At 40.4% G+C, this 27,968-nt stretch overlaps 2 protein-coding genes across 2 annotated transcripts; one reads left to right on the forward strand and one right to left on the reverse strand.

The window, feature by feature from the left end:
- Positions 1–803: 803 nt before the first annotated feature.
- Positions 804–25,644, reverse strand: ermp1 (endoplasmic reticulum metallopeptidase 1). The gene is made up of 16 exons (XM_003453917.4): positions 23,721–25,644; positions 19,516–19,934; positions 17,262–17,566; positions 15,395–15,522; positions 15,145–15,250; positions 14,634–14,780; positions 14,075–14,167; positions 11,443–11,655; positions 10,940–11,160; positions 8,585–8,759; positions 7,500–7,690; positions 6,907–7,059; positions 5,813–6,015; positions 5,613–5,728; positions 5,143–5,306; positions 804–4,154 (listed from the first exon to the last, which is right to left on the reverse strand). The coding sequence occupies exons 2-16, from the start codon at positions 19,788–19,790 to the stop codon at positions 3,978–3,980; spliced, it is 2,667 nt and encodes an 888-aa protein (XP_003453965.1). The 5' UTR covers positions 19,791–19,934; positions 23,721–25,644; the 3' UTR covers positions 804–3,977.
- Positions 23,129–27,747, forward strand: oaz1b (ornithine decarboxylase antizyme 1b). Its single transcript, XM_013276720.3, is given in 6 exon segments — positions 23,129–23,331; positions 25,658–25,709; positions 25,711–25,797; positions 25,901–26,073; positions 26,444–26,529; positions 26,647–27,747. Coding segments are annotated over 6 exon segments (654 nt in total). The 5' UTR covers positions 23,129–23,206; the 3' UTR covers positions 26,778–27,747.
- Positions 27,748–27,968: the final 221 nt, after the last annotated feature.

Consider the following 27,968-nt stretch of genomic DNA (forward strand, 5'->3'; position numbering starts at 1 on the left):
CATGGACTCTTCACCCTCCTGCCCTCTGGGAGGCGCTACAGGAGCCTCCGGACTAAGACCACCAGGTACCGGAACAGCTTCTTCCCCACAGCTGTCAGACTCCTGAACTCTGCCTCCTGACATCTGACCCACGTTAAACTCATAGACTGAACATACACACACCCACACACAATGGACAACTGTACCCTCAAACACACAATAACATGGACTGAACCACCACTCACAACCACTAGCACTTTATATAGCCTCTGTAGAAATTATCCACATATCTCACTTATCTTAACTGCGCTACTGTATAGTTCTGTGTAAATAATCATTCTGTACATACGATAATTTTTAACCCTACAACTGTTTATAACTTGCATAGTTCACATTTCTGTATAACTGTATATCTCATATTTCTGTATAGTTTTTTTATTTCATATTCTGTATAGCTTTTTTCATATTTATATCCTGTTCATAGCTTGTACTCACTACAGCCTGTACATACTTATAGTTATAGCATATTCATAACATACTTCATACCGTGTACATTATAACATACCATAATAGACCCATTTCTGTAATATACTTACATATCTATATTATTGCTAATATATATTGTAATATATCTATATCATGGCTAAAGCACTTCTGGATGGATGCAAACTGCATTTCGTTGCCCTGTACCTGTGACATGTGCAATGACAATAAAGTTGAATTCTATTCTATTCTGAAGTTACCTGGGTAAGAGTGAAACCCCGCCTCACCATGTAGCTGATGTTTGTTTGTGTGGACATCTAAAGAAGTGACACTTGCCAAGATTAAACGTAAGAAGCTTTTTAATTGCTGTACAAGTGTTAAATTAATTCAAACTTTTTGCATAATGTAAAATCATCCCGTAAATCCAATACATGGATACCCTGTTAACAGACCCAATAATCCAAAGCACAACAGTCAACAGTTCCAACTAAGGAAACAAAGATGTATTTAAAGAAAAACTGTTAACGGTTATGTGACGATCACAAAAAAAGGAAATTAGTCTTGTTAGAAATCAAAGTGAGAACAAAACTAACAGTTACAGATGTGGATGAAAGGTCAATTTAAAGAAAATCCCCAAAATGTAAATGTAATATTTTTAGATATGACATTAAGACATTTAAAAGTATCCCACAGTTAAAGAACGTATTTCTTGACTTGAAATGGACTTAACTAGACCGTTATGTGTGATGAAGATAAAGTTCAAAGTCTGAACACAGAAACGTTCAGTGCAGTGCCCGGTCAGCCTCTCAGCCTACACTAGCTCACACTAACACATTAGTAACGCATAGTAAATTCAAATCACTCACATCTGAAAAGGAACAGGGGGAGCAACAGCAGTGTAGGGTGAGCCATTTCTCAGCCTTCCCCCACTCTATTACAGCGGTACCTGCAACCTCTTTATGTCCCTTAAAGGATCTTACATCTAAGGACAAAATGAGACTTTTTACTGGTCTTAGTAAAGAAAACAAATCCATCTTTCAGTCAGGAGCAGCAGGATCAAGTACAGAGTCAGCCGTCAGTGAACAGATCAGAAAGGACTGGACTTTTTTTTTTTTTTCTTCCAGGTTTTAGTGCCGCACTCAAATCAAACTGCAGACACCTGAAACATGAACAGCATGTCATGTCTTTACTCGTCAGAGGGGTGAGGTGATGCATGTTATCATGAGGTAAATGGCAAAAAAACAAATAGGAGTGGTACTTTAGTGAAAGCAAAAACTACTTCAAAAATCTAATTTTATTAAATATTTGTCCTTGTGAAGGAGCACTGAGGTCTGGCGGATCTTTGCAGGAATCAGCTGATAAGGTGAAAAAGTCCAAGCAGGCGCTTTAGCCTGCATCACACGGGCTTCCTCAGCAGGTGGAGTCGAAGCGCTTCAAGTGCCTGTCGTCAAAGTTGAGACTGAAATTTTTTTCACTGCTATGAAACCAGTAAAAAGGATCCTCTTTTATCATTTGATCTGACCTGTGAGGCGGCACGAACACAAACTCCACTCACGTGCTGAGATATAACTCCAGAATAGCTACAGAGTGGCTTAATAGGAATTTTATAGCTTTAAAATTGTTTGACTTTTAGTTTTGCTCATGTGGAGCATAAAAAAAAAACCAAAAACACAGTGGGACAATCTGCTGAAGGCTGTGATGGATGTTAACAATCCACGGGCATGAAAACGCTTCGCAGTGTGGCACTTGATAGCTTTTAAGACCACTGAGATGTTTGTGTCCACAACAGTAAACGTTTTGTGCATCTTTGGAAGCAAAACTTTAAGGCCTCCTTTCATTGTGATTTCTCGTTTTGTGGCAAACGGACAACATGGTTCACGGTGACGCCTCGCTGGGTAGACTCGAGGTGGACAAAAGACTTTTGCTTCATTAGTCAACAACCCGATTCCACCTTTGACTCCTTTAATGATGAGTCAAACTCAGGGAGGCAGGGAAGTCAGACTTTCTGAAAACGCAGATATGTGGACATCTATAAACGGATGTAGCCCACAGATAAGCATGGTGACGCTTTATAAACCATTTAAATAATCTCCCTTTCCAACATTAGTTAACTTTTGTTAGCTAAATCTCCTCTAAAGCTTCCCAACAGTAACATTCAATCTGAAACTGTTATCTCTGTGTTGAGTTTGATCAGTCTGGAGGTAGTGGTGGCACCATGTGAAGCGGACTGTGTATGTGAGCTACGGACAAAACAACAGCACAAATAAAACTGAGCCCTCTCCAGCAGCGTCACAGATATTACATTCAAGAAAGGGAAAATCAAAAAGTAGGAATAAAAGCCCATCCCAGATTCCCGACACTTTAAATTGTCCAAAACCCCCAGAAGGCATTTCTTTTACTTACAAATGCAATAAACAAAAGCAGAGGATCACATTTGAAAATCCGGGAGCAGCGGAAAAAAAAATTACAGCTCTGCTTTTGTTTGTGAAGCAAAAGATTTGTTAAAGTTGCTGCTGGAGACGGCTCGAAGCATAGTCAAGTTTTACTTTTTTCCTCTCTTTACAAAAAAAAAAAACTGCAGTTATTACTACAGTAAGAACAAATGTGAAACGGATGCAAAGGTAAACCCCCTGTGGATTCACGGGGGTGATCATCCTGAACAATTTCAAACCCCAAAACAAAATTAAACTGCATAAACACGTCAGGTGAAATTACACTACCCTCCAGATTTAACCACCATTTCCAGAACAGCTTGAATTCAGCCATCTGTTTTCATTTAACACAGTTTTCTGTCTGCACGCCATGTCCTCTGACAGTTTAAGCGGGTGTTACATTCCTCGTTAAAACACGTAGCTCCAAAGAAAATTTAAAAAAATAAATGAGTGGTCTTAGTAAAGAAGGGCATGTCAGTAAATCAAAAACTATTAACACAAGTGCAGGTTAATGAAAGGTGACTTTCAAAGTATCCAGTTCAATTCAGAGGAGAGAAACAGGAACTCATGAATCATGCGTTATTGCACCCTACGATGCACGGAGTAGGTGGTAGTGACACATTTAATATGACAATGGCCAGAATGGTTTTGCTGATAAAGAGCAGTGGAGGTAGCCGTGTGATGTTAGTCGTTCAGGAGGAGCGCTGGCGTTAGTGAGGAAGAACGGGGGTGGACGTGAGCGAAAGGAAAAGCGAGTTACAGCGAGTAAAGCAAAAGGCACGATCCACCAAGTAGAGAACAGAAAAGAAAAAAAACTAACCCCTTCCTTTCACTAACCCAGGAGTGAGCACAGCACCAAGCATCTCTCCTTGGTTAACTACAGTGCCTACTGACACAGTGGTGGGGGTCTCTCAGGCTGGCTGGGGCGGAGCTCGTGTGTGTTGTGTGTGTTACAGTTTGAGTGAAAAGGCAGCGGGGGTCGCTCCTCCATATTGTTCCTTGTAATCTCTTCTACATCTGTCTCTTGGAGCCCTGTGGGCCTAAGCCCTCCTCAGCAGCAGCCTCGTGGGATGTGTGACATCCTCAGTATCGGTACATGTCATAGGTACTGACCCAGGATGAGGGAAAAGCCCACGTGGGGAACCTGTGAAGCATTTCCTCCAACTGAGCAGTCCTCCGGTCTTTCCCAAAGAAATAGTGGGAAGAGATGGCGACTGAGATGATCCCCTCGGGGCCAGATGGGTCAGGGTCTGCGGGAGGCTGACAAACAGAGGGACAGAAATAAAACAGCAGAACCACATAAGATTAGCAATGTCTTGATTATGCTGTGAAGTTAGTCTGAGCCACGAGGAGCTGCATGCAGCATTCAATGCAAGTCGTGGCTCAGTCCCACTTATTTTAGACCATGGGCCACATGCAGCCAACTTTGATCTTAAGCAGGGAGAATCAGTGAAGCTGATCAGTAAAGCAGGGGAGCTTGTTATAGCTGTAAAAGTTGTAAACTTGATGAAAATATAGTTCAAAGTCCAAAATTCGTCCCCTAATTTACATTTTACAAAGCCATCCTGTGAGCTGCTTTGGAGTTGTTGCCGGGCCGATTCTGGCCCCCGGGCCTTATGTTTGACAGTAACAATAGGACAAAAACCTTGTGACTAGGAAAAATCTGTGGTTTCCTGGTGACTGTGCTGGTGTTTTTCACTTTCAGCAAACAACTGCAAGTAGTGGGGTGAGCAGCTTCAGATGGCAACTGCACAGGTTGTCTCCAAACAATCACGGGTCTCACTGCTGGACTGACTGCAGTCACTCAGGTTTGCAAATAATCACCATCTAATTTATAAATGGAGGCAAACTGACAACATCTTGCTATTAACCAGTTAGTCATCTGTGACGAATTTATTTGCAATACTGGGATTGACTCAGCTGGTTATATTCTGCATCTATTATTCTCTATTAAAAATAAAGTTGCCAGTCATGTGTTATTTTGCACTCAGCAACTATTTGTGGAGAAATTTCTGTCTCAAATCCATGTGGCTGTGGCTGGACTCTGAATGTAACAAGTTAATGTGAATTTCTGTGTATGTAGATGGCAACAGGTACATGATATTTGCCTGTTTATCACAGTTAATTACTGTAATTTGCAAAAATATTGCAGATAATTGTCGGTGCAGACTGCCATCTCTGTCGTGATGCACCAAAGTCACTTTGAAGATGGAAATAGGAAATGTAAATAAGAAGAAAAGGTCAGTACCTGTATTTCAAACCAGAAGATCCATGTGGGGGCGTCAAGGCCGTGTGAATAGAAAACAAAATACTCTCCGCTCAGGTCAAATCGAGGCGTCCCGTCACCAAAGGACCAGGTGGAGAGGCTGGCTCCTCGATGAGGCATCAGATACAAAGACATGTGGCTCGGGCCTGCATGAGACAGGAAAGTCGAGGAGGAAGCACAAAGTGATACCTACAACTAAAAATCAACACGCTACACTCTCAGGTTCTTCACACGGCCTATCACATGCTCTTTAAAAACGGTCATCAATTTTCTTTCTTTCTTTCTTTCTTTCCTTCTTTCTTTCTTTCTTTCCTTCTTTCTTTCTTTCTTTCTTTCTTTCCTTCTTTCCTTCTCTTTCTTTCTTTCTTTCTGTTTTGGGTTTGCTCCTTCTGCTATCACTTGGTACTTCTTTAGATCTCTAAAATCTTAACTCTCCATAAGCTGCTCCTGACCTTTCGCACTGAATGTCATCTTGATCGTTCCCCAGCTCGTCTCCTCTTTGGACAGCAGGCTGAACTCCACTGGAGAGCTCGGAGACACTTCCGGAGCGGGGATGTACCAGTTCTTCCTGCAAACACACTTGTGAAGTTCAAAGCATGACTGAAACAAGCATTTATTACAAGACCAGAGGCATCAAAGCTACGAGGCTGACCTGCTGAGGAACTTGACGGGCAGGAACCAGGGGTAACCACAGAAAGGTCGGTCCTCTCTGCAGCGGGTCCGAACCGTTTCGTTGATCTCGGGGATGTGGGGTGTGATGTGCTGTATGCCAGTGTAGTCAAAGCTGTTTATCCACAGACCCGAGTCTCGGCTCTCCACCTGGCCCTGGAGATTGTGGAAGGTCCGTGTTGTATGCTGCAGGGAGAGTTACAGGAAAAAAAACAAACCCCAAAACAACTAAGTTCTTTGTTAACATGTTCTCTTTTCTTTCTTTGCTTTGTGCCACATCTGTTTAGCTGGAATGACTTAATGGAAATTACATACGTGAGCACATCAGGGAGGAAAATATAATAATAAATAATAATAAAAGATGACAGAATTATTTCCATGTTTAAGAAACACAACTTAACACATCAAGAACACTCTCAGGGAGATAGGCTCCTCGAGAGTGTTTACAACTCGGAGGATTTACACCGAGGTGCAAACCACAGGTTACACTCAAGAACAGGAAGGCCAGATTAGACTGTCACACAAGATCAAAAAGAGCCTGCACAGTTCAGGAAAAAAATATTGGGACAGATGAAACCAAAATGGACATGTGCCGGAATGAATGGGGGAGAATATTATGGAGAAGGAGAGAAACAGCTCATGATCTGAAGCATACCACGTTATCTTTTAAATGTGGTGGAGGTAACACTTTGGCATGAGCACATATTGCAGCCAGTGGACATGGGTTTCTTGAGGGTATGACTGCTGATAAAAGCAGCAGGATGAATTGTGCAGTGTACGGGACTATGAACTCAGCTCAGATTCAGCCAAATGCTGCAAAACTGATCCGACCGTACCTTAGTTCAAGGGTTTCACTCATTTAGAAATATCTTCTTGCATCATTTTCTTTTCAAACCGAGTCACTCAGACCTTAAACTTCATGCAATGGACAGGCCAGAGCTTTAGGTTTTGGCTATTATGAATATGAACACATTTACTGGTTTTGACTTGCAGATCCAGTTTTTCCTTTTCTTACATACTGTATCTGTATCATTTCTGTGTATATTTGTGTTTTGTGTGCATGCTGTGAATTTCAACCTGCAGGAAAACTCTCTTTGGCCGCGGGCTGTCTAGATCGCCTGAATAAGGAAAGAAGAGGCCACAGGACACCAACAGGAACATGATGGTGAAGACGAACCCAAGACCTGCCATGATCCGCTTAGTGCTCCGCACCAAGTAGATAAAATGCAGCTGACAAAGACATGAGCATGTGTTACTGAACAGCAGAAGGAACGGGCATTTGAAAATACAACAAAGGTGGCACGAAATACCTGATTCACCAACACATTCTCTAAATGAAATTCACTTCTGAAGATTATATTCTATACTGTACGTATATTTCCTTCCTTATCTGACATGAAAATAAAGTTAATACTACCAGATTAATCAAAACAGTTCTATAGTGAAGTATATTCTGTCTAATTCAGTGTGTGAATGTGTGTGTGACTGGGTGAATGACTGAATGTAGTGTAAAGCGCTTTGGGGTCCTATGGACTAGAAAAGCGCTATACAAATGCAGGCCATTTACCATGCAGGCCATTTAATTCAAAATGGGATTTCTCTGTTTCTTCTGCTTAATAAAATTCCAGATTTTCTTATCACTTTTATATATATATAGTAGAAATACTCACAAAAAAGGAGGAGAGGAAGATAGTTGCCAGAGTGACTAAGGACGCCAGCACCACCTCGGGGGGTATCTCTGTGCCACTCCGCCCCATGATGGGAGTGAAAATCTCAAACACCACCCAGATGAGAAACATGAAGTGCACATATGGCAACGCCAGGCCCAGCAGGTACAGCACGCAGTACTTCGCTGATGCTCCTGGAGAAAAAAATAAATAAATCTTTGTCAGGTATAACTGAGCCAGCCAAGAGAGACACACACACACATACTGGATTCTCGTAGCTGCCCCCGCAGCTATGAAAATCCATCTTAAAGAGAAAAGTGTTTATACAGTGTTCAAAGTAAAACATGCAAACACTACAGATCAAATGCGACTACAGATCAAATGCGACTCCAGCCCTGTTTTCTTCTCCTGCTGTGCAAGGAGAAAAAAACAACATGCGTTGCATTGAGTTTTGCGGATTCAGTGAATGTGTGCCTTATTTACTGCCTACAATATATTTAGAAACACGTTTCGCTGAACTCTAAAGTCCGCCCAGGAGAAGTGTTCCTCCAATCAGGTGCTACTTAGGATTTGTCTGTAGGAGGCTGCACGATCTGCCCATCATATATTGTTACTATTTATCTAGCGACTTTCATTAAGGATCCAATCCTGAACCCTTTTGATCACTTGGGGGCAAAACCCCCCAAAAAACACAGCTTTTGTGTGTCATTTTTCAAAAGACATAAGACAGTCTGATAAGAACTTAAAGCATACACAGGCCTTTGGTCAAGAGGACAATAGGAGCTAGAAGAGGGTTCACCTCAGTTTATTTCCTGCAGTTACTTGGAGATCTACTTTGACTATTTCTGTGATAACACACTCATCTAAAATAGCCTGATAAGATTACAGTACAATGAGACAATGCTAGCTTCATCTTACTGCTAAGAGACCTAATACAGAGCAGGTATGAGCATTTACATAATTTACTCTTGTGACTCTAGCAAAAGTATTAATAATTAACCAAAGCGTCCTTACTTTCAACAGTTTTTAGTACCCTGCGCTTCATTCAATCATGGTAACCAAGGTCGACTTTGAGATCAAGTCTTTACCTCTGTGTTTGAATTCTTTTGCCAGCAGCAGTCTGGTGGCCAGGGGGAAAGCCACCATTAGCATGGGCACGTAGGCCGAACACAGGCCATGTTGGGTCAACCACACCAGGCTGCAGCACCACAGCAGCAAGCTCACATCAAAGTAAAGGTCACCCAGCTCTACCAGGCGGACGCCCTGTGAGGAAAACAAAAGCTCAAAATACAAGAAACGTGCAGGGGAAGGTGTGTGCTGCTTTGACAGATGAGGATTTAACCTGTAAGTATGGAAATTTAAGGGTTGTTTTGCCAAAACAAAAAACAACAACAAAAAAGTACACAGAAGTTCATCATCATAATCAGAACTTTTTGGGGATATGAGTAACAAATTAATGTCACTAATATACACACCTGCCCCATAAATTAGGCATAACAATCAATGGATTCACTTAAAAGTGCCAAACTTCCAACTTTCAAACTGCAAACAAGTGACTGCCGAGGTTTTTGGTCTGCTGTCAAGTTCAGTTCACATCATTTAATAGTGAAATAGTACATAGAGGTTCTTTTTTTGGGAGAAATGGGATCTTCTCACATAAACTGCAAATAAGATCATCAACTCTCATCTGATGTGGATAAAAAACAAGAAATAAATAACTTCCACTGCTTTATCCCAAAATCACAACTGTAAACTAAAAGGAGGATAAAACCACTGAAGAAAAGGACAATGATTACAACTGTAACTTGTATAAGTTTTATTTGAGGACTAATAATTTCTTTCCTCTCTGTCCTTTGAGCTAGACATTTTTCTTGAAGAAAATACCATTCAGGATTAGAGTAAGGAAACATGCCGTTCTCTCAACAGTCATGTTGTTTCACTGAAGCGTTATGTAATCTGGGACAAAGGTTAGTCTGTGTCCTTACTGGAAAATGGCCATAATAAGCTGCAGTTCACATTGTGGTAAGCTGTGGCTCCAGATCTAAATCAATTCAGTGCAGCTCTTTCAGCTTTAAATTAATCCTTGTATTTTATAAATGTCACACATACAATGCGGCCATTCAATTTCAACCATCCGTTTCTACAAAGTATTCAACAACTTACCAAAGAAATCTATAACACTCTCTTTTAAAGGATGTGAGAAATGGATTTTGCTTTTATGACAGAGGTGCTAACATCTAAGAGCTGAATGAATGCCTATTGAAAACCACAGTGAGAGAGATCAAATTTGGCAAACATACATGTGAAGCACAGAGGACACACTGTCTCACAAATCTACGGTTTTATAACCACATGTACACAAACACACACAGACGATCGTCAGCAGTTTACCGAGTCATCATGACGCATCAGTCACAGTGTAATCCACTTTACTACAATCAGAAAACAATCAATAAGAATAATTTAAGACCGATTTGAACTCTACAATCACCATCCAATTTTTTAGGTACACTTTGCTAGTACTGGGTTAGACCGCTTTCTCCTAATTCTTTGTAGAACATACTGAACAATGTGCTGGAAACACAGATTTTGGTCCATACTGACATGACAGCATCACGCAGTTGCTGCAGATTAGTCAGGTTTTCATCCAAAATGTGAATCTCCCATTCATTCCACCATACCCACAGTTGGTACTAAGGAGCACAAAGTGTGCCAATAAAATAAACTCCAGACTATTTCACTGCCAACAGCCTGAAATGTTCATCCAAGGCAAGATGGATCCATGCGTTCATTCCAAATTCATACCCTACTATCTGAACGTTACATGGGAAATTTAGATTAATCAGCCTATTCAACATTTTTCCAACCTTCTGCTGTCCAGTTTTGAACTGTAGCCTCAGTTTTCTGTTCTAAACTGACAGGAGTGACTTCTGAGTTTTTGTGACCATTCTCTCTAAACTCTGGAGATCCCAGAAGATCAGACTGCCAGCAACTGTGCCACATCCAAAGTCACTTAAATCGCCTTTCTTCCCCATTCTGATGCTCAGTTTGAATATTAGCAGGTTGTCTGCGCACCTAAATCACTGTGGCTCCAATATGATTGGCTGATTAGATATTTATTTGCCTTAATAAGCAGTTGAACAGGTGCAACTAGCAAATTTACAGAATAAAGATATTTTTTTCCAACTAAAACACCACAAATAGTCCAAGATTTGTCTGTGAAAATTATTTTTTCCTATTCTAAAAATATGAGTGGATTTTAGGAAGAAGCCCTTGGACAGTGATGCATAATGTTGCTTCTACCATGCAATCAGACAATGCTCCTAAAAGTTTTAACAGTACATTTCACATTCAATGTTACTGCTACTCTTAATCATGTCCTGCCACTCGGTCTCTGCTTGAAATTTACTGGAAGCTCTATATTTAAAACTCCACTCACTCACCCCGTAGTACAGGTTCTTGGCCAGTGTGTGTATGAGTATCATCTTGCCGGTGGCTGCAGCTCCATACAGGCAGACTGAGGCATAGAAATGGTTGTACCAAAACATGGAGCGGCCCAACAGAGTGACAAGCAGGGCCACAATCAGCACCGACAACAGGGTGACAAACCAGCTGAGCAATGCTACACCGGTGGCACAGGCCAGGTCTCGAACATAGCGCCCACCTTGGAGATACAGAGACAAGTCAATTAATTAGGATTTTACTGATTTATTCTGCAGATCCACAAGAGCTCATCGAAGTTATGTGTTCTAAATCTTAAAACTGTGACATATCATTAAAATATATGCAGCTTGGGGCCATTAATGCAAATAAAACAAGCATTTCATGTTCATTACTTTTCTGCTAAGTGACATAACCCTAAAACTAAATGATCAATTTCTTAGAGAATCCCTGATTTAAAGACCAATCAGTAACAAGCATTAGGGTGCAGGAAATGGTGACCTACCTCCATGGCCAGGCATTGAGGCTTTCTTGGCCAGGTAGAGGAAAGTAGCTGTGGCCACCATGTAGTTGAGGATAGTGCCAACACGGGCTGGGTAAGCTACTACAATTACACCGAGCAGGTCAAAAAACACCATATTGCCATGGCGGTACTCTGAGGAATCAGCCAACTTTTCTGACATTGCCAGATACTTCAGAACGGCCAGGATGTTGTCTCCTGAAAACAGGACGTAAATATGGAGTTAATGCACTGAAGGTTTGACTGTCTTTTGCTCCATAAAGAACAGTGTGCATCATCTGGGCAGCCTGCCATATACAATCCAGTTATCCAGACAGTAAATGACAACAGAATAAGAGGAACTGGGAGGTTTAGTCAATAGAGGTTTGGAGTTTCCACCATTTGTGATTCTATCCTACATACGGGGAAGTAAACAGATTATATGACTGAATATGAAAGTGATGAGCTCCTATGACTTCACAAGACTAAAAGGATCCTCCTTTACAGAGCTGACATGTCACATGCATTACACAAGTTACTGTTGACTTAGCAGAAAAGGCTACACAGAGGGGGTGGCCTGTTAAATGGCACTATATTGGTAAATTACACCCCCCAACACACTACTGCAACCTCTTACAAAAACAATAATATTGTAAAACCAATTAAACACATGTATACTGTTTTACTCACAGAAGAGTTTTTCCCCCATGACAGGACATGTAAGAAAGGATGATAGGATCTGACAGATAACGACAGTACTCTCTCATATTCCACTGCTGTGCCTTATGTGCACTATTACAAAGTGACTGTGTATACATGATCATGTATTTGTTGCAGCGAGGGTGGCTGTGGGAAGAGGAAAAGCTCAGTGGTGTGTGTGTGAGAGAGATGGAGAGCAAATCTTATTTACAGCTGTACACAAGTTTACGGGGCACCAAGACCAAGGGCGTTCTGTTTAAATTGGCTCCAAATATGAAGTTCAGCTCAGATCAGAAATCTGATTACAGGAAGGAACAGCAAGAGTGTACAGTGGATATAAAAATACTGCCAGCGCTACCCCTCAGCCTCCCAGTAGATACACCTATGGTATCAATTTAAAAATCCTATGTTGCCTTATGAGCACACCCTTAAACTAAGACTTTATTGAAGCACCTTTTGATTTTATCACAGCATGCCATTCGTCAACATGGCATGTCTTGACTTGGGAACAGTTGCCCATGCTTCCTTGCAAACACACTCTAAATGTGTCAGATTGCTGTTCTACAACAGCCCTCTTCAGGTCACCCCACAAATATTCTACTGAAAACCTAAAAACCCCAAAACTTTAATTTGCTTCTGTTGAATCCATTATTTTGTTGATTTGGATGTATGCTTGTCCCTCCACCTTGACTAAAGCCCCAGTTCAATCTGGAATGGCCCAACCAGTCCAGATGTAAATCATTAGAAAATGTGTGGGATGACCTGAAGGGAGCTGTGCACAAGTGCTATCTGATAGATTTGCAGCACTTGTCTGAGGAAGAGTGGGCAAATCAAATCCAGATGTGGCATGCTAATAGAGTCCTACTCAAGAAAACTGAATGCACTCATTTTCACAGGTTGTGGGTCACATAATGGCAGGAAGACATTTTGAAATGACTCACTGTGGTCTCGTATTTTAACATTACAAAAACTTGGCATTTTTACAGGGGTGTGTAGACTTTTTTCAGTCCACTGCAGCAAAAAAATCAGTTTTGTTTTTTTTCTCTGTACTACTGTACTATACTACTGTACTATACTACCTCCATGTCTGCACAGTTAACAGCACAAAAACACAAGGCAAGACAAAGCTCCATTGTTCTTCCGCCTGGTAGCTTCACTGTGGCCAAAACAACACTGTACAAAATCTTGATCGTGCAGAGTTCACTGCTTGCAATTTACCCACATCTTTCTGTTTTCTGTTTCTATCACAAAGCCAGCACTGATGGTAATGATAAGATCCATTTTATAAACACGGCAACATGCTCTTTTTAAAAAAAACATTTCACATAAAATCTCTGAGAGATCCGCGCTGTGTTTGCTTTTGACAAAAGTGAATCGCTTGGTCTCTAGATTTTTAAGCAGAGGCCAAAGGGTCTATTCATCACAAGCTTCAAAAGCGCAGAACCGCTGATAGATCCTCGCCTTCCGTGCTGTCTCCTACTCTCCACCTTACAGCACTGTTCTGCCCTCTTCTTTATAGACTAAAAATACCTTCTGCCTCCGTCTGAAATCTCGCCTTCTCTCTCTAATAATTCATGCCTTTCATGGTGAGTTGCTGCACACAGAAGAACAGAAGGGAGATGTCCAGTAGTTGCTGAGGGAGAGAGGAAAGATGCCAACTGATGCCAAGGTTTTTAGTGCTGTCTGACTGGATTCTCTGCTAAGCAAAGCAAAATTATTCAGCAACGCAGAAGCACAAGGGGCAACAGTCTGTGACTGCCGCTGTACGTGTGCACTTCTAAGTTCTCAGACAGACTGGTGGACAAAGCACAAATGCTCAGCAGGTGTGTCTGTAACAGAAAATGGTGCTGTAGTGACAGCTCTCATATATTTGCAATGAGTCTTGAATAAAAGCGTAATAAATATTTGAGCATGGAAGCATATGAGGTCCGCTGCTTACCCGCTCTCTGTATCGAGTCTGTTAGGATCCTGTTAGCTGTGTCGTACTTGGTGTGGTAGATGAAGCCATTTTCAATGAAAGCCAGATCAATGCCTGCAAAAAATATATTAAACCAGAAAGACATGAATGCAACAGCTCATCTGGCTCACAAGTCATCGCAATTCACAGGTTACTGAAACGTGTGAAGCACAGAACGAAAGTGATACATTTCATTGTCAGTGGCTGTACTACGCAAACTAGCAAGTATTAAAATTCTCAGAGAAGTCAAGGAGGCTTGAAAAGTATTACATCACTAAAATCTGGTTTCAAGAAGAATAGGGATTCTTATGAAAATGTAAAATTACCCATGAAACAGGAAATGTGACCTTGAGCACAATTTAGGTGAAGACCTATTAAGTGGATCATTGTGTGCGAGCTACTAAATTCTGACCAGAGCAGCGGGTCATTATTAAAACAAGCACAATAAAGTAATGTTTATCTATAAACATATTCTGCAAAGGAAACGCGCACATCTTCCTTATTGGCTTCTGTTACGTAGTGTGAGTATCGGTGGACTTACCTGGGATGTTACCAAAGTCCCTAAATATGCGGAAGTCCGTGTCTGAGGGAATGACACCGCTCTGAAAGACCTCCTGGCCGACCACAGAGGCGAAGGGGTGTTTGGCTGCATGCACATAGGCTTGGACCAGCCACGGGTTCTCTGGACCTTTAAGGGAGAAGAGGCTGCTGAAATATTTTAGATACCTGACAATTAGCCTTGATTCCTAAATTCTGTCATACAGATTCATCATTTTGTAGACAAGGATACATCATCGAGGTTATTTATCCCGTTCCCTCCACTGTTTCTAAACCTGCCTACTTGCCTACTTACATCACCGTATTTCGGTGATGTAAGCATTTAAGTCTCCTTAAAGTATTAGACAAAGCAGCAGTAGTTGACTGCTTTAACTGGAGAACCTGCCATGCTTTTTTGCATGCTATAGATGGTAGGCTGCACACACATCCACCAAAAAAGAAGGCATCATAACAAACAAACAAGGCTAATTCATCAAACTAGCATGGTACAGTACCTGTCTGGAAAACAACCTCCTTGCCACCAACACCTGCAGCCTCCAAATTAATGAAGGCTCGCACCTGCTTGGCCCATGGGTGCTGGGTAATGAAACCATGACTGGCCTAAAGGAGAGCGTGAGGAACCCGAGAGACAAAGAAACAACAAATGACACAGAAAATAATTTTAAAAAAGTGATACAAATTAAATAAAGTGACACCAATGCTCCTTACAGGCTAGTTTAACATCCCACTACGTGTTCTTTTTACCTGCAGTACATTTTCCTCTGCCCCGTTAAACAGGAAGATGACGCCGTGGTTAAGAGGAGTTGACTGGTTGGCCAGGGAATGGAGGACTTCCAGCATCACTGCACAGCTCACTGCATCATCACTGGCACCTAAGACAGAGAAACGGTCTTAGACAGGGAGCAGTGTGTCACGAATACCAATCGTGGGCTTCTAGTTTACTAAAACATTAGTGAGAGCAACAGAAATCAGTCTTAACCTGCTATTTACATCCAGAGAAATACAATTAACATCCATAACATCCATCTGTCCTGAGCTAGCAAAATAATGTGAGATAACAAAACACAGATGGTAGAAATAAAAGCTCTAAAGTATGGAGTGTAGAGAATAGGCCCTGTGTAAAGGAACATGTGACTACTTGATTACAAAAAAAAAACAAAAAAAAAACCTCCCACTGCTCCTGGTGAGAGAATAAAGAAAAAGGGACACCAATGAGAGGAAAAGAAAGGAGCATGTGATACAGAAAGATTACACAGCTCAGCAGTGAAAATATAACAAAGTAAGGAAAAAATGATCTGCAGATCAGAGGGGCAAACTCATCATGTGCTCTGGCTCTCTACACTCAGTGAGTTCATGAGGTGGGGGTGGGGGCTTGTTCACCCTGTGTCTGCGTACCATCCACATATGACAGCAGCATATTAATTGCTATCTCTCAGTCGCACCGTAAGACTTCAGAATGCATGCATCTGTGCAGGTTAGCTTTAAACAGGAAAAAAGTATTTTCAATTAACTTATGAGTTTATCTTACCAAGTCCTGCCTGTCTTTATTCTTTGTTTTTCCATAAACAAACATTAAGAATTCCAAGAAATCAAAGGCTTGGCAAGCACCGGGGGATGTGAAAATATATGTGTATCTTCCTGGTCCACACCTTTTGGATCAATTTCCTTTTACCAGTGTAGCTGTGCGTAACGTGTATGTGTGTGAGAATGAGAGCTGGGAAAACATGCCTACCCACCAGGCTCGAGGGTGTAGAGTTAAAAAAAATAAAATAAAAAAAATGCTGAATTAAAACCAGACTAAAACGCGATGGTTGCACACTGCAATGTGCTACACATTTAAATCAAGCAGGGAAAAGAAAAGTTTACAATTCATCCTGTAGGGACCATAAATAGTGATGACTGTTGTTAAGAGTTTATGTACACCAGCGACATTATTTAATCTGTTTATAGATCAGATTCTTTATAGATATATCTGTATATCTGTGCCACTTTTACAATTGGGGTGGGGAGGGGGAAGGGGGTGTTTAACTAAATTTTAAGCATCAAAGAAACTATTTTAACACAGTTTTAAAACAGAGTAGAAATAAAGCTCTCATGCACATGTTCTTGCATGCAACTCAGGCATGCAATAGCTCCACTGCAATGACTGTCATTGCTCTGCAATGTGTAATTAGTCAGAAAGAGATGCCAATACTGGAAAAATTGAATTAATAAGGATAAAGCTATAGGATACTGATGGATTGGACACTTTGGACTGGAACCAGTTCTCACCTCCCATCTCTAACCATTAACTTTTTTTTAACCAAATGTCACTCAAAAAAATAAAAAACACCAAGTAGTTTTCTAAATGTGTCACTCTAAGTAAAAATGACAGCAAATCAAGGTCTGATGAGTTCATCCTCTGGGGACCATAAATAGTACAAAAGAGCACTCGCGGTACAACAACAGATTTAAGAAAATGTTTTTATAAAATGCACAGAAGCGCTGTTGACATGGTCTCCAGGTGTTAATTTGCAAGGCGTGGACTATGAATAAAACAAACACCACCATATTCAGGGTTTCACCCTCACAGAGGCATGTCTGTTCAAATGAGTAATTAATTTGTTTTTACCTGGACTGTTGGCCACTGTGTCAAAGTGGCAGTTAGCGAGCATGAGGTGCTGCGCGCCACCCTTGGGCTCCAGCCTAACGGCAATGTTGGTGATGTGATCATAGAAGCTAGTGAAGCCTCCAAGGAAATCAATAGAGAAGGTCCCAGTGGGACGCTGAATATCAATCGTGAGTTGATGAGGCCCTGCGGCAGTCTCGACCTGGATGTCCTCGATTTGCTTCAACAGGTATCCCACTGTCAGGACCTCATTCTCCTGGCTGCCCACAGGCCGAGGGCCTGCACTAGTTATCTGCTCCAAGTGCTGCCTAGATTGAGAGGTGAGAGAAAAGGAAAAAGAGAGAAAGATAAATAATCTGCTATGTTTACTGTGAAACATCAGTAAATCAAGGCGACTTGTCCCAACACATTTTAGCATATCTCATCAATTTAATAACAGTTCAGTCATGTAATTACACAGTCTGATTGAACACCACTGTGCATGTGTAGACAAAGCATCAACAAAGTTTCGAAAAACTTAAAATATATTAAATGCATGTCCTGAAGACATGAGTGAACTCACTCACATGGCTGCACACACTTTTGTGTTTGTAAGAGAAACAACGAGGCTTAAACATTTTTGTGTTAGACCGTGAACTGGCTGCTGGCTTTACTGATTTACAAAATGTTTGTACAAGTACTTTAACCCAACTGTTGTGGGTCGAAACAAGGTTGTATATGACAAACAATGGTAGATCATACTTTACTGTAATTGTGGCTCCAAATAGACAGCTTTTCATAACATATATGGAGGAAAAACTGCTTTAAAACCACAAATTTAACTGTAAAAGATTACAATTTTCACCCTTCTTGTCTTGCTTTCTACTGAAAAGCAATTTGAATACGTGCAGAATAAGACTTGGAAACTGTACTGAGCAATCTGCAGTATTTCCTGATGCTTTGTATACAAGACATTTTTTGAGGAAACAAAACAATTGATCAAAGCTTAAGATTGGAGGTCTTGGGATTGGAGAACAGTGATATTGCCTTAGGAGGCGTTTACCCCTTTTCTTTTTTTATTTTAGAAGAAAACTGCTGTTTGCTTTTACAGATAATAAAATACTGCAGTGGTAACTGATACTTAAAACAAATGAACTCTGCCTGATATCAAACCACGACCTCTAAAGTCATGTGTTGTAGTCCAGCTGTTATCCGTACAGATTAAAAACCAATCTCCTGCTCAATTTGGTTTTCTTGTAGCCAGTGTGGCACCACATGATATTTCAGAAATCTAAAGTGCTGCTTTCACTCAGTTTTTCAATGACCTACTGCAAAATCTGGATTTGTGGGCGACAGACTCAGAGCTCAGAGCTCTAATCAGTTCAAATGGAGCATGTCTCACTCATTTATAGAGCAACGAGCCAAAAGATGGCAAATCCAGCTGCTCGGCACTTTCAGGAGCTCAGCTGCAGCTCTGCTGACCTCAGATTCAATGCTATAATCCCTGCAGCCCTCTGTAACACTGTGAAACTGAATGAACTTTTAATCTGAAAATTCTACAGCATCTTTTACAGGGACAGGGTGTGTGATGTTTATTATGATCCCTCTTGCTCTATTTGAACTTTATTTGATTTTTTTCTATGTTTTATAAAATGTCAGGGTTGATAAGTAGGATAGCTCCTGATGCTTACTGTCACTGATCAATATGGTGATTTCTTCTCCTCCTTCTCCTGTTTATTAATAATGTAATCTAAAAGCCTTTTCCCAAAGGTGTCTTTTCTGTCTCCCACTACAATGGAGAACTAACTACTGTACATGTATATGCTACCGCTATGCTCACGTGCTTTAAATCCGCATTTCCTGTTTCTCAACCGGTCCTTAAAAACTCTTTGTCATGTATTTGCATTGGAAATTCACCAAATAAAAAACGTACTGTGTGCTACTGTATATGAATAAACACCTACTTTTTTAACATCTTACAGCTTTCATTATTAAGACTTAGGCAGTAAACTTGTTATTCATCTACCCAGGGGTGGTTTTAAAAGGCTTGGGGGAGGAATAATGGTTAACTACATCAGATTAGTCCTAATAATCGCTGCTCCTATCCTCTCCTGAGACTGGCACCTGTCCACTTCGCTGCTTAGGTTGAAGGTAAAGGTGGAGATGGAGCGGAACAGGCACCCCGGCAGTGGTTTCTGGGCAGGTCTCTTTCCCAACAGAAGAAAGATTAACCGGGCCAACACCTAGAGAATAAAACTGGTCTTATCGTAAAACTCACCTGGCTCTCACTGCGTTGAACTCGCCCGTCGGTTTTCCTATGACAAGCTGCTGCAAAGACAAGTGAACGAGTGCCCACAGCACCAAAATAAATACAGAGACCAGAGAAGCTGCGAGCCCTTCCCGCAGCAGGTAAAGGTTCACTTCGGGCTTCCTCTTCGGCTCACCGTTGTAGCCGTTATTCTCGCAGCGGTCCTGGGCTCCGTTATTATCCTGAGCAACATATTGTTGAGTCCCGAAGGGTTTTATTCTCCGGACAGTGGTGTCGCCCTCCATTTCTGAGCCAGCGGTATATCAGCTGCAAGCGTCGCTCTCGGTCCTCGCCTTTTTCTTTTTCTTTTTTTCCTTCCTCTCTTCGGACGACAAACGGATCGCGCAGAGGGACAAACTTGAACGAGAGGGCGGGCGGAGGAGGAAAATCTGAAACCAATTGTGAGATTTTTTCGAAACGTTATGCAAATTAAGTTACATTTCTGTGCTTACCAGGACTTCAAAACCACGTAAATTATGTATATTTATTTATATTTGATTTAAAAACGTTTAAAAGTTTTGCTGACTTCGTCCTAAAATAAGGTTTCATAAAGCTTTTTTTCTCTCCTTTGAAGTTATGCTTCTATTTTCTCTATCTCTTACTGTTTAAATTTCCCAGGATTCAATTAAAGATTCTCAGAGTACCATATCTTTTTCTTAAAATGATTCATATAAAGGAGATATTGGGAAAAAACAAAAAAAGTTGAACTGTTCCTTTAAAATGAACTCAATGAACCCCCTGTGCAAAGTAAAGCTTTATATACCCTTCAGTTCAGTTCAGTTCACATTTATGAGACTAAAATATTTAAGTATAATTTACGGAAGAAGAAAAAATAGATAGATAGATAGATAGATAGATAGATAGATAGATAGATAGATAGATTATACCACCCAGAGTAAAGTTAATGAGAGAGCTGCCCTAATATTAAAAGTATTGCTAATTACTAAAATCATATTTTATGTTTCTGTAATGTAAATACACAAGTATGCACTAGATCTTTATTTAAATATTAATATTTCTATTTTTAATGCTAAAATATTATTATTGTCATCCGTGAATTTTCTAATTTTAAGATTATAAATTGTAGTTGTATACTGTATACAGAAAACTTAGTGGTTGAAAGTTCACAACATTATGATAATAATTCATGTTTTTGACAGGTGTTCTAATAAATTTCCCAAGTGCTGCAAATATGTTTTATAACTAAGTTCAGTGTGTGAAAATTAGATGTGGTCATCCTTGTGTTTTGGGAGTATTGCTTCAGTGTTTTTGAGGCTGTTATGAGGTGTGTTATAGTGCAGATGGGACTGAAAGAAGATTCACAAATACAATTTATTTTTTTCAGCTCAAAAGACACACTTGGTTATGCTGTCTCGCCTACTTTAAAACATCAGTGGGGTCTTCTCCATGCAGCTTATAATTAACTTTTTTTTTTATTTCAACCTATAACAATTATCATTGAACTAAAACGAGAATTCTGTATGTTGTCGCCACCTGGTGGACAGAGGGAGCGTCGCACGAAGTCACTGAATGCCATTCATGCCATCACGTCTTGATTGCAGCACAGAATGTATAAATTTTCCAATGAAAATTGACCCATTTTGTTATATTAACTTAGATGTAATTTTCATAGATCTGATTAAACTTGGATTAAAAAATGCTGTAAACCAAACCACCTATCATCTATGTAACTCTAGCAAGAAACGTATAAACACACATTTAAAGGTGGTATTTTTCATGTAACCCTTAACATTATAGTTACAATAAATTCAATCAAGTAAAAAATAGAGATTAAAGATTGACACATATTGTTAGGACAATGAAATGTCATTTAGGGGAAGAAGTAATCAGAAAATGCACAACTTCTTGATGCATTCTCAATCATCCAGGAAAGTAAATCTCCAAAAGTTGAATCTGTTCATCTGGACGTAGCGTTTTGTGGGAGAAACGTTTCGTCACTCATCCAAGTGACTTCTTCAGTCTCAGCTGACTGCAAGACCATCTCTGAATCGAGGAGGGGGCCTAAGGGTACATCTTTCGCCATCTTACAATGCTGTGATTGCAGCCATTCCCCAACTCTCTGTGAATGGGACTCATGGCCATTGATCAGTGTTCTTTGATCGGTGGGTTTTGGTCAGTGATTGTTGATCAATGGTCATGGGAATTTGCATAATTATGATTAAGGAACTGACCTCACAGCCCATTGTTCCTTCAGTGGGCTGGTTTCAGTCATTATGCAAATGTACTGTTCATAAGGTTTGGGGAAACCTGCAGTCAGCTGAGACTGAAGAAGTCACTTGGATGAGTGACGAAACGTTTCTCCCACAAAACGCTACGTCCAGATGAACAGATTCAACTTTTGGAGAAAATGCACAACTGTTACATTAACTAATACAGAAACAGAAGAAATGTTTGGGGTAATTTAGTAATTATGTTGTCGCATTCTTTGTGTGCACTGTTGCACACAACGTGATGTATTGCAAACAATACATCACGTAGTGTTTGCAATACAATACGTGATGTATGTAACCGTCACATCTGAGCAGACTACCTGAAATGCTCTTATTACAACTGACTAGGTTTTAAAATACACAATTCAAAAGTAAGATCATTTTCTATTACATCTGAAAAACTTTATAACCAGTTAAATTTTAAGTGAAACCACCCAGGTAAACATGACATAGGAATACACTAAGAAAATACAATCAGAGGAAAACTGCAGGTGTAAGCAGGTCATAGTGTAGCATCTTTTACTTTTTAAAACGCATACAAATGAACTTCTTTTATTAATAGTGCAGGCAATTACTGTGGAAAATACGAATTTGGATACCATATAGGCCTCATATACAGTCCTTTGTTCTAAGTTTTTCTCTCTAGGTGCCTCCGGGCCCAGTAAACACAGCCCCCCCTCTACTGGTGTGTTCTAGCATAAGACAAGCTAAAGGATATAAACAGAAGAAATCGTCGTTTTAAATGAATGTTTCTATACTTCGAGGAGACATTGTCATAGATCACCTTTACTATTTTCCATTCACAGATCAGGGAGAGTCAGTTTTCTCAGATAGTGGTAATGGTGAGATTCTACATTAACACCCTATCTTTTCCGTTAGCATTTTTAACACGGTTAGCATTAGCTTGGTAATGTAAAGTTAGCTCTAAATAGGCAAAGCTGTTTTAATGCGTCTTCCTCTTTCACAGTAATGGTCCCCGTTAACGTTTGTAATTTGAAATGAATAAAATATACAGACAATAAAGTTAATTTATGACATATAGTTATTAAGACAGAAATCATTGATGTATTACTAAAATACTAGTTGCTTGTTATATTAGAAATAATCTATTTCGACTTTTTAATTGTTGCGGGCAGCAATGTAATCTTATTCCAGATCAGTTTCGTTTATTTTGTAAATAATAATAATAATAATATGTAATAAAGTATACGCTATTTCCAATTGGTAAAAGAAGAATATCATGTAATAATGTGTTGCATAAGACGCAAGGTACTCACAACTATTTTGAAAATAGGAAGTGGTGTTTTGTGTCGTTCTGTGTCGCTTGACTTAATCTTTTTTTTTAACCAGCTCCCAGCTCCGTGAACGGTCACTACCGAGCGGAGCGCAGCAGCGAGCAGTCAGCCCGTCGTGTCTCTACCCGAGGCCGGATGGTAAAATCCAACCTCCAGCGGATCCTAAACAGTCATTGCTTTGCTCGCGAGAAAGAAGGAAAAACGCAGCCTCTTACTACCATGGCGAATTTGAGTAGCGGTATTTGTGACATGATTGGGAAGTAAGTACATGCTGAAAATCACCTCGACTAAGCTAACTGCTAATCGCGATGTGGGGGGAGGGGTGGCTAAGCTAGCGGCCCACCAGAAAAGCGGAAGTAAATAGCATTTAAGTGAAACGCAGTATCATCAAATAGCCTTAAGATCACACTTTTTTGTCTCTCTTGGTTTTAATATTCTTTTTAAAACTGTCATGTTGAAAGTACGTAGGCTTGTTGTGTGACCGAAGAAGCAGTTTGACCAGCATTAGTTAACGTTAGCCGCAGACGTGGTTGAACTTGAGTTGCGTCACTGCAGTTAGCAAGTAGGCAGCCTTTAACAGTTAATCGTTTTGTCAAAGAAAGTAAAAAGAAAATACACAATTTAATACATCATGTTGTGAAATACGTACCGACAGCGTAAACTGATATCCGTCTTGAATGAAGCAGATCTTCATACGGCAGCTGTCGTGTGACATTGTTAATGCTTAAAACTCGCCTCATATCGGGTTGTGCGCATTGAAACAGGGAAACAACGCTAGTCCACGCTGTTCCCGTAAACATTTGATGGCCTCAGATAAATAAAGGAAGCGAGAGGTGTGATACCATTAGACTGATTTTAAAAAAGTGAACACGTTTTTCTGAATTTGCCATCGTGAGCTGACTAGGTAAATTATTACGCAACTGCCATTTTACTGAAGGTGACGTGAGAAGATTACTGTACACGATGATGGACGTAGCGCTATAAATGCGCACACGTATAGCACTGTAACCGAAGAGGACGCTCATTACTGAAGACTTCTTAACGTGGTTTTTATTATTTAGTGTCTAATTTCGAGATAAAAAAGGATAGAAGTTCTGTTAAGTAGTCGTTATAGTATTAATTTATGGCACAGCTAGTGTGCGTACTACTATTGAGTATTGTCTCCGAAATATTTAAAATTCTTATTAAATCGTTCCTTTTAGTCTAATCACTCTTTTAATTTGAGATTTTTCTTTGGCACGTGTTGGTGAATTTGTTGGTTTTTAGGTGCTGGTGAAACCAAACAACCCGATTGTAGTCTTAGGCAGCTGGTAATTACAATTGGTACTTTTTAATTACTGAAGCTATTTTATCTTTTGGAAAAAAGTAAAATAAAGAGTCATAATTTCTTTAGTCTTTCTTAAATTCTTGCTTCTTAATTGTGTGGATGTGTTGCTGCTTTTGTATTCACTCTAAGCAGAGTAGACCGTGAAGAAAGCAGTGCTTTATCTAAGATCAGATTTATGTTTAGCCACAAGGTCAGAAGGTCAGTCCTCTGCTGCTCTAGTCTTTTACATGTTGAAGTGTCCTTGGGCAAGATCCTAAACCCCAGTTTCCCATAGTGCCTGTATTGTAGTGTGAGCTAGGTTAAAGGTGGTTAGGTTTAGACAAAGGTGCTTGTTATAGGAAAGCCCTCAGTGTGCTAAGAGTCAGTAGAAAAGTGCTATTTAATTGGGGGTAACAAATAATAAAGAGCAGAGGACTTAATCAATATTGTGAGAAGTAATCAGGCTCAGCCCAATATGTGATCACTAAGTTATTGTATTGATAAGCAGTCATGTTGCACCATCATCTAAAACAAAAGGCCTACTTTGATCAATGCTTTGTTCTCAAAGAACTTTGACCTGTCAGTGTAGCGCACCACAATCCTCCCACCCCATCCTTCTGTGTTGGTGCGCTGGCTCGTTCAGATACTTTGTAAACATATTGCCATTGTTGTGGGAACTGAAACTGTAAATTATTTAAAAGCTCAGACCTGCTGGTGTTTGTTTTGTAGCCTTTGCTAGTTTAGTTTGTCAATCTTTTTGGCAAGCATAATTCTTAGTCTTATAGATAATTAGTATACAATATTTAAAAAAATTTAAATCAGCATAACGGTGTGATCAAACACTGTAAGAACAAGAACTTCCTCTGAGATGAGCGTACCCAGTGCAACAGTGGTTGGGTTATCTGTAGCCTAGGGTGTTAAGGTTTAGACACACCAGCTGCTTTACAGCTGCTTCACAGTTCAAACAAAACATTTGCACATGACCCATCGGGGTTTTGTTGGCTCCGCTGTGTGCCATAAACATCCTCTATAATTCATTGGTAGGAATAGGAGCCTGCAGGTAGATTTCAGTAGTGCACAATCTGAAGTGCTTCACAAAATCATCAAAAAAAAAAATCACAGGAAATGAATTTCTGCTCCTCTTCTTTGCACACACAGGCTGAGTCTGTATTTTTCTGCAGTCCCGTGACATGTATGAGCCTGTACTTGCACGAAAGATGCCAAACAAAGTAAGGGTGCAATTTGTGTGACTACATTTTCTTTGTCTGCTCTGCCTGCAGCCTGTCCCTGCACTGTAGTAGTACCCGCGGCCCAGGGCCTCTGTGGTGCTCCTGATGCCCCTCTCCCACCCCTGAAGATCCCAGGTGGGCGAGGGAATGGCACACGGGATCACACTCCTTCAGCTCGACTGCTCTACTCAGTAAGTTGGAAGAAATGCCACTTTGTGCAGCGTTTTCAGGGGCTGATATAATAATGTGATGTCACAGACTGCGGTTTTCACGCATGGCGTTTCTAAATTCCAGGATCGAAAGTTGACTGTAACGGAGGAACCGCCAGGGAACGGTCGCCCTGGGATACTCCACTTCCAAAGTCGTCCTACCGTTACCAAGACAATACAGTGGGATGCTGTCCTAAGCAGCAGTGCACTCTACGTGGAGTTACCTCTGGACCCTCTTCCTGATGGCAGCAAGGAAAGGTGAGGCCTGATTAGCAGCAATATGCAGAAAATACCTGCAGATCTCCAGGTTGGCAGACGTGAGCTGCCTCACGAGCAGTCACGAGCAATTAAAGTTAGAATAATTGGTGTGTGCATTTTATGATTAAGATGATTGGACCCTGACGCCTTTGCACACTTTAAACTTTGATCTGTTGTAAAATCACATTTTTGCTGACCGTGAAACATAGCAGGCGAAGCCAAGAGCACAGCGTGTACAGAAATCAGGAAAACGCATCTAATCCTCTGAGGATAAGCTCCAGATTCAGCCAGAGTCAATTGTGGTTGAGCGTGCTTCTTGCGGGCTTGTTTTCCATTTTCTAAGCTAAGCTGCCCTCTGTTCTCCCTGCAGTTTCGCGGCTCTCTTGGAGTATGCTGAAGAACATCTGAAAGTCGTTAGCGTGTTTGTCTGCTTTTACAAGAACAGAGATGATCGTGGTATGTGCCAACAGCTTTGTTTTTTCACCTATTTGACTCTGTGTCCACTCTGTAAACAATGTTAATTTGGACTTATGTATTTTCAATCATCTTAATGTGTCCGCCTTCTCATTCCAGCTAAACTGGTGCGTACCTTCAGTTTCCTGGGCTTTGAGATTGTGAAACCGGGCCATGCCCTCGTCCCACCTCGACCCGACGTTTTCTTCATGGCCTACAACTTTGACAGGGACTCCTCAGACGAGGAGTAGCCCGCCGGACAACCTCCCCTGCTTACGTCTTTTGTTTTCCTTCCCATTGTATGGTTTCCCCATTCAGCCGCAGCTTACTCACATACTGTCTGTGTTAAACCCTGGGCTGTAGCTCTGTATGCAAGTACTCACCTCCCCATGCTTTTTGTGTTTAAGGGAATAAATTGTAAGCTGTGTATCTTCTGTTTTCAGCATCTATCCTTGCAGTTGTTTTTTTTTTTTTTTTTTTTTTTTTTTTTTTTTGGTTTTTTCATAGTGTTTTCCATTTAGTTGATTTAAAAGGAGGGATTTTCTTTTTTGACTTATTGCAGTTGTCATGGCTTTTAGGTTCTCAAGTCTTTATTTCCCTTCACAATTGAGTTGGAGCAGTCTTTTGTTGAATGTACAACAAAAAAAAGTCATCAGGTTTACACTCGGGTACTCCAGCTTTCTTTTAATTGGCTAAAAAAAATACATTACACTTCTCCCCATATCCTCCACCCCCTCTCTGAATTGATGAAAAAACCTTTCAGCAGGACCAGTTTCATTTTGCAGCACCGATATCCTTCTGGTAATATTGTAGATTTGGAAACTTTTAAGCTACACTCCTGATAATTGGTACTTCAGAGCTGGATAATGAATCCATTTCAAGTAGAAGTGGAGCGAAAAAGATGAAAGCTACTGCATGTGTCTGATGTAAGCGCTTCAGTTTCAAGTTAAACATCTTGTGGAGCATATTGGTACAAAACGCAAAAAGGAAAGTGAATAATCCAAAGTGCTTTTGCTTCTTTCTGCCATGTATATCTGACAATATTGTAAAAGTTTGATTTTGAAGGATGTGATGTTGTGATTGGATATTTCTTTTTCTCAGATAAGCATTCCTTTTTAACTATTTGGTTTTTGTTTTTTTTTCATGATAGTATTGAATTTGTTGTTCACCTGCATAGTGGTACCTGTTGTGCTTCTGTGATAATAAAACAACAAAACTGATCATTGGCCTTGTGTATTTGTTCATCCAATACAATTCAGTTTTTAGCAATTTATTTTGTAGGTAATTTCTATGCCAGATATAATTGCAGGAGATGCTTGAATGTTTCTGTACATGTAAATATTACACCTGTAACTATATTTGTGCAAATATAGTTATATGCAGTGGGGCAGACATTGAGACTGCAATATGCTTGTACCACCAGGAGGCTCCAGGCCACTCGA

The sequence above is a fragment of the Oreochromis niloticus genome, linkage group LG7, assembly GCF_001858045.2.
Source record: "Oreochromis niloticus isolate F11D_XX linkage group LG7, O_niloticus_UMD_NMBU, whole genome shotgun sequence".
In the NCBI taxonomy this organism is placed as follows: Eukaryota; Metazoa; Chordata; class Actinopteri; order Cichliformes; family Cichlidae; genus Oreochromis; species Oreochromis niloticus.

What these genes read in the sequence shown, in the direction of transcription:
- ermp1 (XM_003453917.4), bottom strand. Translation starts at nt 19,790, where the DNA reads ATGGAGGGCGACACCACTGTCCGGAGAATAAAACCCTTCGGGACTCAA. An exon ending in CAGAGGAAAATGTACTGCAG is followed by an intron (nt 15,251 to 15,394) that starts GTAAAAAGAACA and finishes GCTCTCCTTTAG; the next exon opens with GCCAGTCATGGTTTCATTAC. An exon ending in CTCAATGCCTGGCCATGGAG is followed by an intron (nt 11,161 to 11,442) that starts GTAGGTCACCAT and finishes TGTATCTCCAAG; the next exon opens with GTGGGCGCTATGTTCGAGAC.